Genomic DNA, 13,492 nt, shown 5'->3' with positions numbered 1-13,492 from the left:
GATTCTGCGTGATGGCAACCGGGAAAGCTTTTTATCTCCCACTGCCAGCCATTACACATGGCCATGTGAGCTGTCTCATTGTTGCCAGAATTCTTTCTCTTCCTTGTGTTCACAACAGAGTTGTTAGGTAAATAATTGAGCTGGTTTCCATTAACTTTCTCAATAGTCAAATTCCAAGAAACTGGGAGATGCTGTGACAGTAACTTTTAATGGAGTCATCCGCTAAATGTGCTTGACAATGCAACGATTTCAGAGTGTAAAAATCATTCACCATGACCAGAATCCCGGTCAAGGCGAATGATTTTTGCACTCTGAAATTGTTGCTTTCTCAATAGTGCTTGTAACTTGGCACTATGACTTAAGTGGCTCTCTCCCTGGGGTGTGTTGCCTTTCCTGCCATCTCACTGAGGAGCAGATGCCCCATGGACTGCCTTTCATCTGGCTCCTACCCTTCTACTTGTTTGGCATGGGGGGATCGGATGGTGCAGGGGCTAACGTACTGGCTTCCCACCCTGAGGGCACGGGTTCAAATCCTGGCGGTGTTTAATATTTTTCAGAGGTGTCTCGATCCCTACTTGAGGTGCTTTGTGGAGGACACTTTGAGTGAGTACGCCGTCCATCAGATGGGACATTAAGATGTGGACCCCTTGGCGCCTTTCGTAAAGAGTAGGCTAATGCCGACGCCGGGTTTCTCTCCTCCCTTCACCCTTTCCTGTCCATCCCCTATGGCGCAAATGACCTCAGCTGTCGGTCGCCTCCCCTCAAAACTACCACTTGTTTGGCATGGGTGACCCTACCAGGACCAGTAATCATTGATCCAACCTGAACAGACAGCTCTGGGGTTTGCCTGAATATTTGATCTCTTAAACCACTGACTTTATTGTTGGAATAATTGAAAATCAGTTGCACTTTTTCCACTCACCTGGAAAAGAAATTTTATAGATATAAAATTTTAGTTTCAATGCTATTTGATCTTTTTCATAATTTCACCAATTGGTGGCTTCTTTTGCCAATCATTCCTTGTTTTTTTTCAAGCTAATTTTATGATGTGATAATTATTTAATATTAGTGATGAAAGTGTGACATTTTCCAAATCTTTTGTAGATTTAATAGTGAAGATAAGTTTATCTAATTTTTAGAGTTTTTTAATATGATTTTCTGAAGTAATTTAGATTTTTTCTTCAAAGAAAGTGTACAATTTTAAAAGTCTCTTCTATGAAAAATGTTGTAAATGGCGTTTTCCATTAATAAATAAAGCATTATTAATAATAGAATCATTTTCAGCAATTGTTTGGATAAATACAGTATTTAATACTTAAGGTTAATATTACCATGAATAAATTATTTGGAAATATTAACAGTGCGGGGGATGTGGTTTTGCAGTGGGTAGGTGCTGGGCTACCGACCAAAGAGCCCTGGTTGATTCCCGGGGAAGTCTCCGAGCACCCTCAGCTTAACCCAAGCTGTGTGATTTTTTTGATTACCAGAACTTGGGGTGAAACTGCAGGTGTCGTAGGGAATTAGGAACTGGCCCCATGCCCTAAATTGTGATTTTACAACTCAAAAGGGCTTAGTATTAGATGGGCACTACCTTTGCCCATCAGATCAACCTTTGGGTTGGGAACTGAGGTTGGCTGGTGGTAGTAAAAATATTTTATTTATTTTGTAGTAATCTGAAAACAGCCTTTCTGGACTCCAACTTAGGATTTTAGCCGGAGAACAACAACAAAGGCAATTGCAAACATCGAAGCCCTTGGTGGGGGAGAACCCACCAGGGTGGGCTGGCGAGGCGAATATTACCCTGCCGCCACCACCCAAACCTGCCAACATAATATAGTAGGCATAATGAAGAGTTTCTATTTTTACTCTGGCACACTTGCTGTAATGTCACAGCGGCAATATTTTAAGTGTGAACAAATGGCACAGCGGTACTTATTGCACCATTAGTATATGCTTAAGAAGTATATCCTGTGCATCGAGGGTTGGTGTGATGCGCATTGCTCATTCTCTACACCATGAGAATTTGCCATATATCATCATATTACCAACCTCTTTTTATCAGGAGCAATTGCACAACTGAAAATGGTTTTAATTAGTAAACTTTTAGATGTAATGTATGTTTGATCAATTAAAACAAATGAAATGATTCGTGTGAAGACGTGTTTTCATGCCCAAGAATATAAATTGATATTGGAGCGTGTGAAAATGTTGCATTTTGCGATGAAGAATTGACCTATTTGCTTTATTTCTAAGTAGTCATGAATATTAGGTAAATTCATGATAAAGATCACTTTAAGTGCACTAAATTATGTCGTTTTCTCTTTCTTTTGATTTTCAGTGGATTATTGGCAAGCCGTATACAACTGTGTTTATGGGATGTATTGGGAGAGATTTCTTTAGTAATGTATTGGAAGATAGAGCGAAGGAGAAAGGTGTGATTGGAAGATTCCAATATGACTCAGAAAAGTCTACTGGTAAATATATTATTTCAGAAGTTATATTTTGAATTAATTCAAATGCTCTCTTGTTCCCTACTGACATTCTCGTTGGCATATTCGTGTTTCATTTTTGTCCCATCACCCTTAATGAGATGAAGCAAGGGTATCGATAATTACCTCTTAAAAGATGCACCCAAGGTCTGTGAGAGAAAATATTTTAGTTGCATTTTATAAGTGATTATGAAAATGATTATGAAAATATGCTGTCTCCTGGGTGAAGCATTTAAGACGTAATATAAAAATTCGATACCTAAGTCGCTTTGCATGTTACGATTTATCGTTGGAGTGAGCAAATAAATACTTCTTGTAAACATGAAACCCACCATCAGCAGTTCGACAGTTTGTTCATGATACATGCCCTAGTGATGAAATGAACAGTGATGAAATGAACAGTGATGAAATGAACAGTGATGAAATGAACAGTGATGAAATGGAAGAAGGGAAATGAATGGAGAAGTTGATGAATGAAGGGTTGTGTGTATGCAAGAGATCATGTGCAAATTGATTTTGCTGTTGCGAGCTAATCGCAAGTTCATAAAGCAGTTGATTTTGCTGTTGTATAAGGTTTTTGGAATTAATCTCCTAATTTTGCACCTCCCATTTTTCCCTTCCCCTCTCAACTGCTGTTAGTTCCTCCCTTTGCTTGAGAGCTAGCATTAACTCTCCTTTTATCCAAATTGGACTAGTTGTACATGTGCTCTAAGCTACTGAATATCAACTCGGTTTATTTGAATGATGTGTACTCTCCCCTGACAATTGTAAATGCTAGTTCCCGTCCATCTACATAATGCCCTACAAGCTGGCGTGTGGCGGGGGAGCTCTGTCACCACCCCCTGTAAAACGGAATAAAACCACATGCAAAACCAAATCATGTTACCTCTAAGCAATTATTAGTTTGATCATGCACTCGAAAACTTTTAATCACAAGAAAAGGAAGTACTTACATGCAACAATATTCAATAGCGGGATGCATTTATTCAAATCTTGCTGTAGAACTGTTAAAAAGATGGGCCTATTTAATGAAAAATAACATGCAGGATATCGACAAAATATATGCACTACCAATTCTAATTATCTCCTATGCAATTGCTGCCATATCTCTTTTGATCTCTAATGGTATGAGGAAAAAATGACATTTAAAATTTATCCGTTCTACAATTAATCTCCCTGATTTTATGTTGATGAGCTGATCTACCATAGTAATTGAGGGCCTCTAATATGTCTTGTACATCTTCAGTTAAGTAACCTGCCTCAAATTTACATGGAACATATTCATCTGTGTTTAAGTATTAAGGTCTACTAGTGGTTCCCATCCTAATCCTTCCAATAGTGTCATGGCACTGCTACCTTGTTCATGGCAACTTTTCACACACCTGGCTGCTCCAAGCTGCACTCAATCTAGTTCCAAAATTAAGCCTACTTCGTGAGGATCCCGTGCACTTGCAGTATACCCAAGGTGGGGGCTAACTAGCATAAAATAACAAAGCTCCTTGACCCTTTCATAACAAATCCCAAGTATTCTTTTTATGAAAAGTCGCTCAGTACTTAGTGTTTTTCTATTATCATAACTGTGAGTATGTATTCGTCCTCGTATTTAGTACTGTGGTGAGTTTTTGGGCTTGTGATGAAAATAGTTCCATAATCTGACGAAATTATAGTATTGTTCAAACTTAGGGAATTTTTTTTTGGAACCAGTCAAATTTAACTTATGAAGAATTTCCACCAAGTGACGCCAGAAATTGTTTTATTTATCAATTACATTTAGATAATTGTAAATCTTTTTTGACCTGGTTAAAATTAAAAGTTGACCCACTATAAAACTAGTTTGGGCAAGTTGGACTCATCAAAATTACCTTTAAGTTTAGTTAATTTAAGAATTCAGTACCCCTTATTTCCAATGAGACTATCTGTCATTAATGTTTAAGAAAACTAGCTCAGAAATTGCCTCTGTACATCATTGCATGTATTGTATTTGACTCATACACGCAGTAACTAATGAAAACCTTAATCTTTACAATTGTAAAACTCAATTCAGTGCTATCAACTGTTAAAGATCAATCCTCATCAATGATCATCTCAAATCCTCATCATTGATTTATTACTTCCTATATGTTTTTCAAACAAAACTTTTAAATTTGAATGCTTATAGTGGAGTCGACTTATTTTAAAAATATTTCTCTTCTGGCATCTGAACCTTGGCAATTAATAAAAAAGATCTATTCTTATTCCTGTGACACTGACATAATAATTGCAATTAATTCTAGAAGAATAGATTTATGATATTTGCTAATTTTAATAAAAAGTAAAAAAGCATGAGCAAAGAATAATTATTTAAAGAATATTTATTGCAATTTTGTAACAATCGCATTCTTAAAGTATTTGCCCTCGGGTGAAAAATGTCTGTCAATGCTTAGCATTCTCTCGGCATGTGCTGGTGAGGGAAATTGGTATAAAGTTAAATGGAAATACTTTTCATTGTTGATAACTAGTCATCCAAATTTTCAGTCACTGCCGAGTAAAAGTGTAGTTGATTGGATGCCATATCTGCACCTCCTTACTCTCATATTTGAAGAAGCCTTCATCCTCTTCGTCCCATTTTACCATTGCTTTACTGAGCTTTTGGGCATAGTTATTTCTTGCAAAAAATATTTCCTGACTGCCTCCCTTTCCTCAATCGAGCCTAATTTGAACTGTGGCATAAGTGTTGCTGCCAATTTACTGTCTCTGATGTGGAAGTAAGCTTGGCACTTGGAAGAAATGAAGACGTAACTAGTTAAGAGCCACGTTGATAAAAATGATGTCGAGTTAGACTAGTGGACAGAGTGCTCAGTTGCTGACCATAGGGCTGTGAATTCAAATTTGGGTGATTCTTCCAGACGCCCCTTGCTAAAACAATGGCCATGCGAATTTAAGGATGCCAGAACTTTTGGAAAAACCTCAGTTTGTGTAGGTAAAGGAGCAGGCCCCCTTTAAATAAGTACCCTGATTGTGTGAATTTGACGTGTATTAACACTTGGTAAGAACCTACCTTAACCGGTAGATTACCTAATGATAAAGAGGTGAGCTCTCTTTTCACCCATCAAAGCAACCTTTTGGTTGTTGATTGGTAGCAGTACTTAATGGTGGAAATAAGAACTAGATAGCATACCATAACACTAACAGAAAGAGAGGAAAACTAACAAATTAATAAAATTTTCCCTTTACATACTTCTGAACAATATTTTCATGGCTGGTGCCCTGACATCTGCTGCCATACTCCCCCGCAGTGGCTTGCAGTATATCATATGCATGTGGTTCTATTCCCTGTGGTTATTTTTTCACTCGGTTGTTTTTAAGGTTGTTCATGGTAAACGGTGGTTTATAATTTAAATTTTAAGGGAGAAGAGAATTTTGAGAGGGAATATTATGCGCGTCATATCAATCACAGCTCTTTATGGGGACATTCATTGTGTGGAATAAATGTGTCCTTTAAGTTAAATCTTGGTTTAATAATTTGGGTTATTGTTTGTTAGTTTACCAAAATGTTTAAATGCCAATATGCTCATTTTGCATGGCTATTAATTTCTTTTTGATTTGAACTCAAGGTACGTGTGCAGTAGTTTTGACAAACAACGGTGCGAATCGATCCTTATGCGCAAATCTGGCGGCTGCCAACTGCTTTACCATAGATCACCTGAAGAAAGAAGAAAATTTTAAGTTTGTAGAAATGGCAAAAATCTACTACATATCTGTGAGTCCTTTTCATGATCAAAGAGTGACACGTGTGGACACATGAATTTGTTGAATGATAATAGAGTATTCAAATTTGTTTTCACTATTTCAGGGTTTTTTCCTTACTGTGTCTCCAGATTCAATACTAGAGGTGGCTAATTATGCTCTCTCAAAAAATAGATTGTTCATCATGAATTTAAGTGCCCCTTTTATATGCCAGGCATTCAAAGAACAGATGATGGCTGCTTTTCCATACATTGATATTCTTTTTGGAAATGAATGTGTAAGTATTGGTTCAATCATACGTGGTCATTACAATCCATATAGTTTTTCTCATAATATGCTCAATATGCATAGAAATTTTCTCAATTTATTTGCCTTCAACGGCATATGAAGGAAGAAGTTGATAATGGCTGGATTAATGTTATCTCAAAATTGAGTTTTTTAAATACCAAGGTTTCCATGAAGAATGTATTTTTCAAAGCAAATGTTGGTATTTTGTCCCTGGCGATTGCATGCATGCCTAATCATGGAAAAGGAAAAGTAATCACAGTTTGAATCCACTTGGCATGTCACTCTTCCCTGTCGTCACCGTGAGGAAAGAATGTGTGCTTGCCTGTGTACACACAAGTTCACTCTCTCCTGATGCAAAGGAGTCCTGTTCTTGGTAATTAAGCTCTAACTGGCACACTCTGACACCCCCCTCCTCTTAGCAGTGTATTATCTTTGGTTATAATTTCAAACCCATCTGTAAAAAAAGAGATCAGGCAGCACTTCATAATATGGATCTCCCAAGGCATCAGTTTTGAAGATGTTGGCAATACTCCGGCTAAATCTCAAAATGAATGAATGCAAAAAGTCTTTGACTTTCAAGGCTTTTACCACCAGAAAGAAGGATATGAAGAGCCATAAGGATTGGAGGCCATTCAAAAATTTTCCTCTTTCTATTCATTGATTTGTTTCTAATGCATGAAGCTTAATTTTTTTATTTCTGAATCATTTACAATTTTTTTAAAACACGGTAATTATAAAAGGACATAAATCTGACATTGATTTGGCTATTTTGTAGCTGTTATCAGTTATTATTATTATTAGGTAATCTACCGGTTAAGGTAGGTTTTTGGATGGACATAATTACTAATTAAATAATTTGTGACCTCTAGCAAAACACAATATCCTACTCTACATCAGGTCCCTCTTCATCTCTGGGTACTTTCTTCCTCCCTTCATCCCGTCCAACATCCCTATCCTGTTCCTACCCGTTCCTCGTTTGTCTAACATTCTCCCCTCAATTACAGTCTTCAACATCCCGCTGCCGGTCAATAACCCCTTAATCCACTTTTCCTGCATCCATAGGATTTCTCCCAACAAACCCCTCTCTTCACCCACCATACCAAGTACTTCCTCATTTGTTTTCCTTTCTGTCCATTTCACCTTCTCCATTCTTCTCCACACCCACATTTCAAAAGCCTCCAGTCTACGTCTATCCTCCTGCTTCAAAGACCACGTTTCCACGCTGTGCATAGCTACGCTCCATATCAAAGTTTTTATGAGTCTTTTCTTAACATCCTTACTCAACGTCCCCGTCATCAACTCCCTCCTCCTTGTGAAAGCCTCTTTGCCTAGTGCAATTCTTCTCCTTACGTTCCTACTACTTTGAACGTGTTGGTCCAAGACACTACCGAGATACGTAAACTGTTCTACCTGTTTTAGTTTTTGCCCTCCTATTTTAATGCTTTTTAATGCGTTTCCTGCTCTATGTTGACTATGCTTCTTCCTACCTCCTCATTTAATACTATGGCAACCCCTCGTTGGCTCTCGTCCCCGCCGCTGTATATTATTCCAACTCACCTCGCATAAACCTAAAATATCTATTTTTTGCCTTTCCATCTCTCGCTTGATATTCTCCAGTTTCCCTGTCCTCATCATTGTCCTAACATTCCACGTTCCTATTCTAACTAATTTGGTTTCTTCTCCTGCGTCTTCTGTCCTGCTGCTGCCGGTTTTCCCTTGCAAGGGTTTCGTAGGATGTTATGTTATTGATGTGGTAAGATAATTTTCTGAGAAAATACATTTTGTTCTGCCAGAAATGCTTAGAAGTGTATTTATTTCCATTGATACTTATCATTATTGTTGATAGGGGATCGAGATGGTGCGGGGGCTAACGTACTGGCTTCCCACCCTGAGGGCGCGGGTTCAAATCCCGGCGGTGTTAAATATTTTTCAGAGGTATCTCGATCCCTACTTGAGGTGCTTCGTGGAGGGTACTTTGAGTGAGTACGCCGTCCGTCGGATGGGACGTTAAGCCGCGGACCCCTTGGCGCCTTTCGTAAAGAGTAGGCTAATGCCGACGCCGGGTTTCTCTCCACCCTTCATACTTTCCTGTCCTTCCCCTATGGCGCAAATGACCTTAGCTGTCGGTCGCCTCCCCTCAAAACTACTACTACTATTGTTGATATTGGAATATTTAATAGTTTTTCCTTTACATTGTTGCTCAGAAATGTTGTTAGCAACTTGCATGAATACTCGTGAGACATAAGGTTGCTCTTAAAGTAAATGTGTAATTTCTCTGGGAGTTAGCAGTCATAGTAGGAAAGCACTGGATGGCATGATATTGATGCAGCAATGGTGTGCAATGATGACGTGCCATCATACATCTTCCTCTTACACTTTTCCCCGGGGGATCGAGATGGTGCGGGGGCTAACGTACTGGCTTCCCACCCTGAGGGCGCGGGTTCAAATCCCGGCGGTGTTGAATATTTTTCAGAGGTATCTTGATCCCTACTTGAGGTGCTTTGTGGAGGGCACTTTGAGTGAGTACGGCGTCCGTCGGATGGGACGTTAAGCTGCGGACCCCTTGGCGCCTTTCGTAAAGAGTAGGCTAATGCCGACGCCGGGTTTCTCTCCACCCTTCATCCTTTCCTGTCCATCCCCTATGGCGCAAATGACCTTAGCTGTCGGTCGCCTCCCCTAAAAACTACTACTTTTCCCCTCTGTGCTCGAGGTCTAAGATGACTTACTGATAAAGGATTAAATGCTTGCATCTGTGCGCTGATTGTGTAAGCATGGTGCAAATTAAGGATTTTAAACATAAAAGGGAGCTTGCATTTGCAAAGGCAGGCTAGTGATGCATAGTTTTGACCCAACATTCCAATTTCTCTTAGCCTAGTAAATACCTTGTGGACTCTTTCTCAATCATGTTTTGGTTTTTTACACATTTTCTCTCTGTTAAGTCATTCTCAGTTCAGCAAATTCATGATCTTATTTCAAGAAAGCCTTAAATGAACGAAGGCATTGGAGAGCTTAAATGTGCAAATGATGCTCTTCTGATTTTCCTTGGGCCCTAATGTTTCCCACAATAGTTTTTTGAAGTGTCTCATAAAACCACCAGGTGGCACTTGGCTGCATTAAAACCTCTCTCTTTGCTGTGTTCATGGCCACTTTTTTACTGTAATATCAATGTACTAATTCAATATTATCTATGTTCTAATTGAAATTTAGGAGGCTGCAGCTTTTGGTAAAGCACAAAATATGGACATTACTGATCTGAAGGAATTGGCTTTGATGATGTCTAATTTGCCAAAGAAAAATACGAATCGGAGTCGTATTATAATTATAACACAAGGTGGAAGTCCTGCAATTGTTGCAAAAGGTGAGGTTTGCGATCATCGCTGATAGTGCCATTGATGCATGCTGTGCATAACATATTTATAGCCACACTGAAAGTGAACTTGGTAATTTTCCACAGTTTAATTAGACATTGGCTTGGCAAGTTTCACTTCACTGTAGTGTGATAATGCATAGTGTTAGAAATATGCAGAGGTCTGTGGCTAATGGAGGTATTGCTGGCGGGGGGTGTGGAGGTGGGGGAACAGAGGGGAAGGAGTGCAGGTTTGTGTCGTCCAATCCCAGCTGGAGATTGATTCTCTGGTGAGGGGCATGAGGGGAGGCTGAAGGGGAGATGAGGGAAATTCATTTTCCTGACGTGGTTCAAAGAAGCGGACTCGAGAGGTGAGGTCAATAAGGAAGGGTGGCAAAGAGCCTGTTACACTTTGGGTGCTAGTGGTGCCGGGGGAATGTTTTAAGATTTCAGAGGATGTTCAGATATTTCCGAATGTGCTGATTATTTTATGCTTCTGTAAAAATCATTCAATGTGACATCACTAGCAGACTGCATTATGATTACTTTTATAATTTAATATTTTGTCATTTCAAGCACTGTCGTGAAGCCAAATGGAGTTTTTTGGATGTAGTGTAATTTTAATAATGAATTTGATACAACTGCCATTGATTTTGTCATAAATTTGATTCTTTGGATATCGCTAATCTCACTCGTGGGTGAATTCAAAGGGAATGAAAATGGGATTGAACCTACCTGGAATGTTTGAACGTGCCGAACATTAAAAAATAACCATGTCTCATCTGCTTTGAAAACATCTGTTTGGGCTCTAGCCTTCAAGAGGTTTATTGAATTAATTCACCATTGGATTCTGTGAAATCTTCAATTCTCAATCTTTAGCTCAATCTCAATGGGTCCTATGGAGGGGATCTTTGATGCTCTATCACTTGAAAACTATTCTTTCAGTAATCTTCATACTTGGAATTCTTGACATTTTTTCACTATTGTATTTGGTGTAGAGGCCACCAATCTTAGACGTTTCACCAGATCAATATGGGTTCAGTTATGAGAATCAACTTGTTCCAAAATTTTTAGAATTCCCTCAATTAAAAATGCTCTCTTATTGCCTCCTCTTCCCAAGGTCAAGCCGGATAAAATGTATGTTCCTATGTAATTAAGGAAATCTTAACACATGAGAATCTGAGCTACCTCACCTTTCGACTGTTCCAGACAGTTGTCAAACTTAAAAATTTTTAGAAGAAAATAAAATTATTTTTGGTTCAGTGTATTTTTCATATGATAAAGCAAGTTTCAATCTTTTTTGATATTCAGGAGCCCATCATTGTTATATCTGTTGCGTCGAGTTAGTACAAATGATCTCAGTTGTCAGTCACCAGTTTTTGCATTTTGCACGTTTCATCATGCTTTCCTCAAAGTTGCGCATGGGTGAAGGGTGATATGCAAAGTTTTTGAATGTGAAATTTTTTAAATCCAGTGCTTAAGGATGCAAATAGTGGGAAAACTAAAAATGAAGTCTTGTAAATATGGGGTTCCACAATTGATTTAAAAATAGGAAAGCATAAAAGACATGATAAAAATGTTGTAAATTGTGGGAAAATATAAATTTTGTTAGCAAAAATACAGGGTTTGACTGTGTATATTTATGTGGGTACAATAGTTGTCTTGGATAAAAGATTTTGGACTATATACTTCAAATAGAGGCTCGAGCAGGGTTTTGCTAGTATGATGACCTTTTCTAAAAATACATCCTTTTTTTGCTTGTCATGATTCATCATATCATACCAACGATACACGGTTTAAGCCATTCATACATTTTGATTTTGTGATTAAATTATGACATCAAGATCACACCAAATAATTTTCATTCAAAAAATACCTGGCCGTCATCTTTACTCGGGTGAAGAAGATATACCTGTATTCAAACAATGATATTAGCACGTGTTCCTCTCTACTCTGGTTGCCTCATTGGTAGATGATTCATCTATCATTCGCTTTGTTCGGTAGAATCAGTTACGTGAGGGGGTGTCAGAAAGTTTTCTATTTATTACTGTAACTAAAACTATTGGAGATATGAGCTTAATTTTTACTTATTATTATAAAAGGCAGACTAACTCTTAATAAATAATTACAATTTTTTCTGCAATTTTTTTTCTTTAAGTCTCATGGCAAATCATTATTTGAAGGTGGTATTTTTTTTTGTTGCATCAAAGTTGGGCTGCAGTCTAAGTGTAATATGGAATGACCAAAATTACTGGTGGAAAACTATGGAATTAAGGGAAATTTTCTAGGTTTTTTTCGCTAAATCTTACCCAGTTAATTTTTCTTAACTTACTCCTCTGGTAACATTTATCCTTCATATTAATTTGCAAAATTTCATAATTAGTAAATAGTGTTTTAATGTTTGATGTAGAATTACTTTTCATTACAGCAGTATATTTTGCAACATTCCAAATGTTTCAGAAGAAAATTTAATTTATATTCATTTCAATGCAACAATTTCAGAATGTAAAAATCATGTGCCTTGACTGGCATCCCGGTCAAGGCAAATGATTTTTGCACTCTGAAATTGTGGCATTGAAATTCATATTAGCGGATGACTCCGTTATAAAGTTACTGCTGTGGTATCTCCCGCAGTTTCTTGGAATTTGTCAATTTCTATATGTAAGGGCCTGTGACTGAAAGGCATATCTTGTGAATAATTTTATCGTATTTATATGCTGAAACTTCTCTTTTTCGTTCTAGATGGTTGTGTACAAGAATATCCAGTGCCTCAGCTACCACCAGAGAAGATAGTAGATACCAATGGAGCTGGCGATGCATTTGTTGGGGGTAAGCTAATTAATTTATGTAGAACACCTTGGATCACTCTGCTTAATACTTGTGGAGTGTTGAGGATCTTGATGGTGCGGTGGCTAGCATATCGGCTTCCCTCCCAGAGCTTTCGAATCCTGAAGACAGCAGATCTTTTGCAGTGGTATCCTGATCCCCACTTGAAGTGCTTTGCGGAGAGCACTTGCTGTGAGTATGAGGCCCATCAGAGGGGATATTAAGCTGCATACCCTTTGACGCCTTTTGGTTAGAGTGGGCTAATGCCGACCACAGATTTCTCTCGACCCTTCCTCCTTTCCCATCCATCCCCAATAGTGCAAATGACCTCAGCTGTCGGTCGCCTCCCGTAAATCTACTACTGGTGGGGTGTTTCAAAACTGTATAGAGTTTTGTCAAATCTCTATGTTGACTATAAGAATGCTGTTGTGTATTTCTACTGACTAAATGAATTCTCCAGTTCACATTGTGAGAAGATCTGGTACAATATGCATTTCAAGTTAGTAGTAGTTTTTAGGGGAGGCGACCGACAGCTAAGGTCATTAGAGATGGATGAGGAAGGCTAGAGAGAAACCTGGCGTCGGCATTGGCCCACTCTTGTCAAAAGGCACCAAGGAGTCCGCAGTTTAATGTCCCATCCAACAGACATCGTACTCACTCATAGTGCCTTCCGCAAAGCACCTCAAGTAGGGATTGGGATACCACTGAAAAATATTTGTTGTCTCCAGGATTTGAAGCTGGGCCCTCTTAGTGGAAAGCCTGTACGTTAGCCACCCCACCATCCAAATCCCCATGCATTTCAATCCATAACAAATGG

At 38.5% G+C, this 13,492-nt stretch overlaps 1 protein-coding gene across 2 annotated transcripts in view; it reads left to right on the top strand.

Annotated features, from left to right (window-relative positions):
• Window positions 1-13,492, top strand: part of Adk2 (Adenosine kinase 2) — a 37,729-nt gene that overhangs the window by 16,180 nt on the left and 8,057 nt on the right. For both annotated transcript variants that reach the window (XM_071584047.1, XM_071584048.1), the window contains exons 3-7: window positions 2,339-2,474; window positions 6,083-6,228; window positions 6,322-6,492; window positions 9,711-9,861; window positions 12,592-12,678. In XM_071584047.1, coding sequence (XP_071440148.1) covers window positions 2,339-2,474; window positions 6,083-6,228; window positions 6,322-6,492; window positions 9,711-9,861; window positions 12,592-12,678 — 691 coding nt within the window. The remainder of the gene's footprint in view (window positions 1-2,338; window positions 2,475-6,082; window positions 6,229-6,321; window positions 6,493-9,710; window positions 9,862-12,591; window positions 12,679-13,492) is intronic.

Source organism: Hetaerina americana, unplaced genomic scaffold (genome assembly GCF_022747635.1).
Source record: "Hetaerina americana unplaced genomic scaffold, ioHetAmer1.1.p SCAF_16, whole genome shotgun sequence".
Lineage (NCBI taxonomy): Eukaryota > Metazoa > Arthropoda > Insecta > Odonata > Calopterygidae > Hetaerina > Hetaerina americana.
Note: the sequence above shows the minus strand (reverse complement) of the source record. Positions and strands in the feature narration are given on the sequence as shown.